This window comes from Rhinopithecus bieti, unplaced genomic scaffold (genome assembly GCF_001698545.2).
Source record: "Rhinopithecus bieti isolate Rb0 unplaced genomic scaffold, ASM169854v2 scaffold_19114, whole genome shotgun sequence".
NCBI classification, from domain to species: domain Eukaryota; kingdom Metazoa; phylum Chordata; class Mammalia; order Primates; family Cercopithecidae; genus Rhinopithecus; species Rhinopithecus bieti.
This window is the reverse complement of record NW_016809444.1, coordinates 158,351-167,850: the sequence shown is the minus strand read 5'-3', so window position 1 is coordinate 167,850 and position 9,500 is coordinate 158,351. Positions and strand designations below refer to the sequence as shown.

Here is a 9,500-nt window from a genome sequence, read left to right as displayed (position 1 = left end):
GCCCAAAGTGCAGGTATGTTACTAGTCTTGAGCGGGAGGAAATTACCCAGCCCCGGAGCACCTGGCCTGTTGGACGAGTGGGTTCCTGGTGCCTGAATCCGGCAATCTGCCCTGCGGTGCCCCGCCCCGCCCCGCCCCAGCCCGGGAACTTCCCGGCCCTCGTGCGTCCCCGCTCCGGTCAGTTCCCGCCGCGCGCCTTCTTGGTCTTCTGGCCAGGTGGGGATCGTCGGCCAGTTTGTCCCGAGGAGTTGCGCTGTGAGTGCGTCTCTGCCCTTTGGACTCTGGCTGGGAGTGCTCCCAGGCAGGGTCTGGGCTCTCCCAGTGTCCCCTCGAGCTTTGCCCGCCCCGAGCTCCTCTGCTCCCCACGGCCAGAACGGAGGGGTAGAGCAGCCCTCGGCGGCCCAGGGGGCGGAAGGCCGCGCCAGTCCCAGGGCCGCGGGATGCACAGGCGCTGCGTCCTGCGGAGCAGCTGGGAGGATCCCGGGGCAGGTCCCGGCGCGGTAACAAGTTTGCGCTTTGCCTCCCCAGGGCAGACGCGCCGCTACTTTGTAGCGGGTTTCGGGCGGGTAGCGCGCGCGGCGGCAGGAACCCAACCCCGGCAGACCCTGGGCTCCAAGAATTCGTCTTCTAAGTCTGCGGAGGTGCGGCAGCCTCAGTTCCAAGCGCAGGTATGTTCCTAGCCTTGAGCGGAGGAAATTACCCAGTCCCGAGCACCTGGCCAGTGGGACCGGAGGGTTCCTGGTGTCTGAATCCGGCTCACTTAACAGAAGGCAATGGAGGCTGTGTTCCAAACCTTTCCCTCACGGTGGTCTGCTGCCTAATAACCATCCTAGTGTCTTTCCCTGTATGGCTGGCGTGGTTTCTGTCTTTAGGTCTTGTAAGTATAATGCTTTATTTTTTCTTGAGCCTCTCCTATGTCTGCCCTTTGTGAGCACACTAGCTAAAGAAGTCCATTTGGTCCCATGTCTAATCCATAACATAATTGCTTGTCCCCCTTTGGTAGCCATGTCTTTTTTAGGTTGTGGGGCATTTGCCCGACAATAAACATGAGTAAGAGATAAGGGTAGGTTCGCAAGCTGGGTGGAGGAGAGACAGGGAGTCCATTTTTGTCTGCCCATTTGGCAGTTTTCTGTGTCCTACCATTCCATAAAGATACTCCATCAGTTTCCTAAGTGTTGTGCAATGAACAATAACAATTTATATAGGAAAATAAATAGCTGTAATCGGATAGCAATTATATGCCCATTGGTGATGGGAGTATCTGCTGAGGTCGAGAATCTGTGGGGAGTAGGGCGCAGTGACTCACTCCCGTAATCTCAGCACTTTGGGAGGCCGAGGCGGGCGGATCGCCTGAGGTCAGGAGTTCGAGAACCGTCTGGCCAACATGGTGAAACCCCATCTCTACTAAAAATACAAAAATTAGCCAGGCGTGGTGGTGCATGCGTGTAATTTCAGCTACTCGAGAGGCTGAGGCAGGAGAATAGATTGAACACGGGAAGCAGAGGTTGCAATGAGCGGAGATCGCACCACTGCACTCCAGCCTGAGCAACAGTGAGAACAGATTCCATCTCAATTAATAATAGTAAGAATAATAATTCCATCTCAAATCATCATCATCGTCATCTATGGGGCTTCCAGACTGCCAAGGACATGGCAGAGTCCCAGGGTATATCTAGTCAGTGTAAGTAGTGTATGTTTTCTCTTTCGCCAGTGTACAAGCTCACTATGTCATAGCCAGTTATTATCTTTCTGAAAATTTTGTTTATAAGAGCTGTCACAGAACAGAGTAAGTCTGTTTTTTGTTTGTTTAAGACAGAGCCTTGCTCTGTTGCCCAGGCTGCAGTGCAGTGGTACTATCTCAGCTCACTGCAACCTCCACCTCCTGAGTTCAAGTGATCCCCGAGTAGCTAGGAAGACAGGCACAAACCACCACGCTGGCTAATTTTTGTATTTTTTGGTAGAGATGAGGTTTCACCACGTTGGCCAGGCTGGTCTGAAACTCCCAACCTCAGGTGATCTGCCTGGCTCGGCCTCCCAAAGTGTTGGGATTACAGGTGTTAGCCACCACACCTGGCCCAGAGTAAGTGTGGATGACTCAAGGGAGTGTCTTAAGAGGTCTTCTTGGGGGTTAGAAGCCAACTCTGTGACTGTAATCACGTGTATGTGGAGTGGGGTTCTCCATCAGGGAGAGGTACAGGTTTAGAGCATTACAGAGTTGCAAGATGAGGAGGGGTTGATCTGTCAAGTAGAAAGGCACTCTTTTATGGAATTGTAAGAGTTGACACAGAATGGGAAACAAAGGTAAATAAGAGAACCTATTGTAAGGTTAATGGCTTTGTCAATTAGGGTGGCAACTGAGGTCACTACATGGGCATAGGAGCATGCCTGATGCCACGGGATCCAACTGACATGAAAAATGTGCTATGAGGCCAGGTGTGGTGGTTCACACCTGTATGTAATACTAGCACTTTGGGATGCCAAGATGAGAGGATCGCTTGAACTTAGAAGTTTGAGACCACCCTGGGCAACATGGCCAGACCTTGTCTCTATTAAAATAATTTTAAAAAAAAAGAAGCCAGGTATGGTGGTGCATGCCTGTAGTCCCAGCTATAGGGAAGGCTGAGGTGGGAAGATCCCTTGAGCCCAGGTGTTCAAGGCTGCAGGGAGCCATGTTTGCACCACTGCATTCCAGCTTGGGCAACAGAGTGAGACCCTGTCTCCGAGGGAAAAGAAAAAAATATATATATGCTATGGAACTTACCTGAGAGGAAGAAAGTTGTCCTAGAATACCCAGAGCTAGCTCATTGTTTTCACAGCAATAAACATGGAAAAGCTTGTCAAAACTGAGTAAATAAAAACAGGTGTGTGGGGTGAATAATGCTAATTTCAGTATCTCAGTGAAGGTTTCTGTGATTGTGCCTGGGAGAGCACGTAGAGGTTAGGCAAAGGCAGCACAATTGGGAATCCATTGGTAGCAATAGCCAGCTGGTAAGTGTGCACACCTGCCTTTGAGATCAGGATGAACGCAAGTGACGCAAGGCATTTGTGGCTGAGTTTGAGTAACCTGAGACATTCCATGGCCTAAGTAGGTAACAGTTCAAATGTCCATACCCATTGAAATCTGGTTCTGGGAGGCGTGACCAGAGTCAGCCAGTCTTCAGATGTTCTCAGGTAAAAGCAGTCTTTACACTATTTTGCTGCACCATTACTGCCTACAGTGTCAAATACCAACACTTGGTTTTAATGCACTGTCAAAACTAAGGTTAGGTTTAAATGCATCATATGTGACATGTAAAAATATCACAAAGGTGCTTAAACTGTAAGGAAATTGTTCAGCTGCGACTCCAGACAGGAGTCCAGCTCCTCCAAAGAGGAGCTTCACATTCTCTTCTCTGGGTTTTATGGAGACTTACTTTACCCTTCTGCTTAAAGCACTGTGTTAACCTTAAAAGCGGCACAAGAAAGGGTGATTTAAGATTTTTTTTTTTTTTTTACAGGGTTTGCTACTACTCCCTGCAGTGCTCCCTGGTCCACAGCTCATGCATCTCAGTTTCTTTTTTGAGATGGAGTTTCCATCTTTTTGCCCAGGCTGGAGTGCAATGGCCTAATCTTGGCTCACTACAACCTCCATCTCCCAGGTTCACGCAATTCTCCTGCCTTACCTTCCTGAGTAGCTGGGATTGCATGTGCTACCACAGCTGGCTAATTTTGTATTTTTAGTAGAGATGTGATTTCTCCATGTTGGTCAGGCTGGTCTCGAACTCCCGACCTCATGTGATCCGCCCGCCTTGGCCTCCCAAAGTGCTGGGATTACAGGCGTGAGCCACTGTGCCTGGCTGCATCTCAGTTTCTTGAAGTCTGCAATCCCCATTAGAAGCAGCTGTTTTGCTAAGTGAGCCCATGAGTGTCAATTGCCTTTCTGTTAAGAGAGCCAGATTCGGGCCTTGGTGACAAACACATCAAGGAACCCTCCAGTCCCACTGGTCATGTGCTTGTGGCCTGGGTCATTTCGTTCCACTCAAGGCCAGGGATGTGTGTTAACCTCCATGGGAAAGAAGAGACAGGGCAGGGTGAACAGCTTAGGATTGGCTAGTTTAAATCATTTCAATGGATTTCAAACTGTAGAGGTTGTCCCCTAGTTGCATAGCATGTGGCCCTGGGATGATTAAGGCAGACAGATAATTGCTTACATGTGTGTAAGGGCCAGATAGAGGAGGTATGGCTCTGGATTAGTTTGTGTATCAACGACATGCTCCTGGTTGGCCCTTTGTTATCTCTGAGAATTGGCTAGCCCCCAAGAAAGGTAGTATCTCCTCAGCTGGAAAGGTGTTTTGTTTGTTTGTTTTGAGTTTTGTTTTTTAGACAGAGTCTCACTCTGTCACCCAGGCTGGAGTGCAGTGGCGCGATGTTGGGTCACTGGAATCTCCGCCTCCCAGGTTCAAGCAATTTTCCTCCCTCGGTCTCCCAAGTAGGTAGGACCACAGGTGCACACCACCATGACCAGCTAATTTTTGTATTTTTAGTAGAGGTGAGGTTCCTCCATGTTGGTCAGGCTGTTCTTGAACTCCTGGCCTCAAGTGATCCATCCGGCTCAGCCTCCCAAAGTGCTCGGATTACAGGTGTGTCCCACTGTGCCTGGCCCTCAGCTGGAAAGGTTTTCTAAACGTCAGAACATAATTAGTATACAGAAAATTTTAAAGTATTTACATATACGTGAATAGGATGATCAAAAGAGCAAAAAGACAGTTGGCTCTTGGCATCCATAGCATTTCTGATCAAATTGTTTCCCAGTGCAGTACTCGTAAATCTCACCAAGACTCTGGAGTATGGTAAGCATACTACAAAGAGTCTTCCAAGACCCACATTGCCTTTTATGGTACTCTAAATGGACTTTATAGATTTGTCTCCAGCCTTAGACTGTTCTCACTGCATGTTTAATGGATGGACTGTGCTATCCAACTAGATGTGCTAAGGCCATAACAGTGGAAAGGAAACTAACAACTGAGATTATTTCTTGTTTTGGCATTCCTTTATGAATTGAATCAGATAAAGGAACTCACTTTACAGCAGAATTAAATCACTTCCTTGCAAAACTCTTGGATATTCATTAAAATTTTATCCCCCCTACTATCCTCAATCCTCAAGGCAAGTGGAACCTAAAAATCTAAACATAAAATGAACTCTAGGAAAAAATCTGTCAATAAACTGGACTCAGCCAAAAGCATTATCCTTGGTCCTTATAAAGATCTGGAATACTGGCCAGGTACAGTGGCTCATGGCTGTAATTCCAACACTTTGGGAGGCTGAGACAGGATGATCAGTTGAGGCCAGGGGTTCAAGACCAGCCTGGGCAACAAAGTGAGACCCCCATCTCTACAAAAAATAAGAAACAAAAAAGGTCGAATACGCCAAATAGGAGGACTGACTGCTTTTGAAATAGTTTCTGGCTACTCTGTGCCTACTGGCATCTCTAAAACTTTTCATAGATTGAATGAGCATTGTGGGGACTTCAGTGAACAATTCAAAACTATGATTAATTATATATAATAATTAGTATACTTGGAGCATGTTTTCAACAGGTAAAAATATGTGGCTTTCTCTAACAGACCCTGCCATCTTTTCAACGAGGTGATCAAGTATATCAAAGTTTTTAGAAGAAAAGATGTATTATAACCTCCCTGGAAAAAGAAGAGACCTTATGAAGTAGTGCTACCCACCTACACAGCCATCAAAATAAAATTCCTGAATTTGTACAAGCCACAGCAAGCTAGATCAAGATCATCACATGACAACTGGAAGGTCATGCCTGTGGGTTACCTCAAATTGAGGAATTTCAGCACCTACTCACAGGCTCCATGAGCAGATGAAGTAGACAGCTTTACTCAGTATCTCAGACCAAGAACTTCGTCTCCATCTCCAACTAGCTGAAACATCTTCCCTCCCTGACCTGGAAAATTCTCTGACTTAGAAATTTAAACAAAACCCTCCCCTTTCATTGAATCTCCGTTGTCTGGAGTTTGCTTGTCTTAACCTAGCCTGTTTTCCCTCTGTTCCTCCACTATGGTCTCCCTTTCAAACTATGCCCTGCTTCAATTAACCCTTACTGCTTTTTTGACAACTCTAGTACAAGCTCAACACCTGCTTGCACCAGTTTTCCGAACACTATCTATCTTGACTAATCAGTCTAATTGCTGGCTATGTGAGCATCTAGATAATGCAGAACAACCCGAACTAGTTTTTGTTCCTGCCAGTGCAAGCACCTGGTGGACCTATTCTGGACAATGGATGTATAAAAGGGTGTGGTATCCACAAGCAGAAGTACAGAATCACTCTACTTCCTCCTATGGTAAAGCGACTTGGCACTGGGAAGCCGCCATGGAAGCTCAAGGTCTATCCTTCGCTCAAGTAAGGTTATTGGAGGGAAATTTTTCTCTTTGTGTAGAAAATAAAAATGGCACTGGACCCTTCCTAGGTAATATACCTAAACAATACTGTAATCAAATATTATGGTTTGATTTTACAGATGGCACCTTCATGCCTTCTATAGATGTTACAGATGAATCCAGGAATGATTATGATGATACAAGTGTTTGCCTAGGCACTAGACAATGTTCCTGGTTTGCAGGTTGCACAAACCAGACCTGGAACAGCTCAGCTGTTCCCTTGATTGGTCTACCCAATACCCAAGACTACAAATGGGTAGATCGAAATTCTGGATTGACCTGGTCAGGTAATGGCACCTGTCTTTATAGCTGCCAAAACCAAACCAAAGGCCTTCTGTACCAGCTATTTCGCAACCTATTTTGCTCTTATGGCCTGACAGAGGCACATGGGAAATGGAGATGTGCAGATGCCAACATAACTAATGACAAAGGTCATGATGGACACCAGACCCCCACCTGGTGGCTCACAGGTTCCAATCTGACCTTGTCTGTGAACAACTCTGGCCTCTTTTTGTTATGCGGCAATGGGGTGTACAAAGGGTTTCCACCTAAATGGTCTGGACGATGTGGACTTGGGTATCTGGTACCTTCCCTCACCAGATACCTCACCTTAAATGCTAGCCAAATTACAAACCTGAGATCCTTCATTCATAAAGTAACACCACATAGATGCATCCAACGAGACACAGACAATCCACCTCTGTATTGCAACCCCAAGGACAATTCAACAATAAGGGCCCTTTTTCCAAGTTTGGGAACTTATGATTTAGAAAAGGCAATTCTAAACATTTCCAAAGCAATGGAACAGGAAATCAGTGCCACTAAGCAGACCTTGGAAGCACACCAATCAAAAGTTAGCAGTTTAGCGTCTGCCTCCCAAAAGGATCATGTCTTGGATATACCAACCACCCAACGACAAACGGCTTGTAGAACTGTTGGCAAACAGTGTTGCCTCTATATAAATAATTCGGAAGCAATAATGTCTGATATACAACATCTATATGAAATATCTGAGAACCTGAAGAATGGACCATTATTTGATTGGGAAGGCCTATTTGCAAAAGTGGGAGACTGGTTCAGATCATGGGGCTATGTGCTTTTAATTGTTCTTTTCTGCTTATTCATCTTTGTTCTAATCTATGTTCACGTCTTTCACAAATCTCGCAGATCCCTTAACTCCCAACCTCTGAACCCAGCCTTATCTCCACAGCAATCAGCACAGCTCCTTGTCAATGAAACTTCATGTCAAGTTTCAAATAGGGCAATGAAGGGACTAACAACCCATCAGTATGACACAAGTCTACTTTGAGAATATCTGAACAAACAGCAGCTGCAGAAAAAAAGCCTTAGCTAAACTTTGATGAGTAAAGCAGGCTTTACTGAGAATTCAGCTGCCAAAACCCTCCTCCGAGTGTTCCTCTTATAAGGGCACTTAGCACTAGGATCTCCCAAGGTATTGTAAATAAGCCTTATCAGAACTTTTCATAGTTTCACTCTGAAGCCTTAAGACACACACCATTAAGTTGATCTGTAAACCCTTACCCCTTGCTGTTTATAGTGTTCTTGCATGCATATATAATAAACGTTCTTTCTATTAATCTGTTAATTTGCAAGCCCCCAAACACTGGAACTAAGTTGGGAGCAGGAAAGTTTCTCCCAACAGCACTTTGTAGACTTCTTGATAGACGAAAGAGTGTGTTTGAATAGATAAGAGAATTTTGTTCCCTTGATTTTCGTTGAAGTAGAAGAATCCAATGTACGCATATACAAGACTATGTCCTTAAATTTGTCTCAAAGAATAAATATTGGTTAGTCATCAGAATCGACTGAAAACTTACTTTAGAGAGAGAGCCACAAATAATTTAGGCTGGTATGATCTGAGCTTTCCTGACTTCCCATGGGCATTTTAGTGGTCTAATGGAATGTGAGTCTGATATGCATTTTAGCCATCTTACGACATGGACTGCAGGTGGAAGTAGGATGTAGGGAGTGTTGAGGTGGCATCTATTATATCAAATGCTTCACTCTGCCCAGTCCTCTGGTGAGTTCCTTACATGCATCTTTCTAGTTAATCCTCACAGTGTTCATATTTTACAGATGAATCAACTCAAAGGGTAAATGGCTTGCTAAAGATTATGCCATTACTGAAAAATAGCAAGATGCAAAACAGGGTACCTAGTATGTTATCTTTTTTTTTTTTTTTTTTTTTTGAGACAGAGTCTGGCCCTTTCGCCCATGCTGGAGTGCAGTGGCTTGATCTCAGCTCACTGCAACCTCTGCCTCCTGGGTTCATGCCATTCTTCTGCCTCAGCCTCCCAAGTAGCTGGGACTACAGGTGCCCGCTACCACACCTGGCTAATTTTTTGTATTTTTAGTAGAGACAGGTTTCACCGTGTTAGCCAGGATGGTCTCAATCTCCTCACCTCATGATCCGCCCACCTCAGCCTCCCAAAGTGCTGGGATTACAGGCATGAGTCACCGTGCCCCACCTAGTATGTTAATTTTTATTTTAAAAAAGGGGAAATGATATGTATATGTATTTGCAAACAGAAAGGAAAAGCCATTCACAAATGAAAGCAATTACATGTAAGAGGAATGGACAATGAGATTCTTACCTTTTTAAGGTTGCATATAAACAAATTTATGAATATAGCAGATAATTTATTAACAGAATAATCATTTCAAGTTACATTAAGAAAACAGATGGCCAGGCACAGTGGCTCACGCCTGTAATCCCAGCACTTTGGGAGGCCAATGTGGGCAGATCACGAGGTCAAGAAATCAAGACCATCCTGGCCAACATGGTGAAACCCCATCTCTACTAAAAATACAAAAATTAGCTGGGCATGGTGGCAGTCACCTGTAGTCCCAGCCACTCAGGCTGAGGCAGGAGGATCGCTTGAATCCAGGAAGTGGAGGTTGCAGTGAGCCGAGATCATGCCACTGTATTCCAGCCTGGCAACAGAGTGAGATTCTGTGGCAAAACAACAACAACAACAGCAACAAACAAAACACAGACTGGGTGTGGTGGCTCATGCCTATAATTCCAGCACTTTG

The 9,500-nt window shown here is 45.5% G+C and overlaps 1 protein-coding gene and 1 long non-coding RNA gene across 5 annotated transcripts in view; one reads left to right on the top strand and one right to left on the bottom strand.

Annotated features, from left to right (window-relative positions):
- The window catches only part of LOC108540327 (uncharacterized), a 28,202-nt gene extending 28,071 nt beyond the window's left edge, over nt 1-131 (bottom strand). The window contains exon 1 of the long non-coding RNA XR_001888641.1: nt 62-131. This is a non-coding gene — a long non-coding RNA (uncharacterized LOC108540327). The remainder of the gene's footprint in view (nt 1-61) is intronic.
- Nucleotides 1-8,041, top strand: ERVMER34-1 (endogenous retrovirus group MER34 member 1, envelope). 4 transcript variants are annotated; one of them, XM_017889342.1, is made up of 3 exons: nt 1-13; nt 529-668; nt 5,607-8,041. In XM_017889342.1, exon 3 carries the CDS (start codon nt 6,061-6,063, stop codon nt 7,750-7,752), a length of 1,692 nt encoding a protein of 563 aa, XP_017744831.1. In that variant the 5' UTR covers nt 1-13; nt 529-668; nt 5,607-6,060; the 3' UTR covers nt 7,753-8,041. The 4 variants fall into 4 exon arrangements, with proteins under 4 accessions (XP_017744831.1, XP_017744832.1, XP_017744830.1 ...); XM_017889343.1 differs by lacking the exon at nt 1-13 and adding an exon at nt 97-177; XM_017889341.1 differs by lacking the exon at nt 1-13 and adding an exon at nt 155-216.
- Nucleotides 8,042-9,500: the final 1,459 nt, after the last annotated feature.

Coding starts and splice junctions, on each gene's coding strand:
- ERVMER34-1 (XM_017889342.1), top strand. CDS start 6,061: ATGGTCTCCCTTTCAAACTATGCCCTGCTTCAATTAACCCTTACTGCT.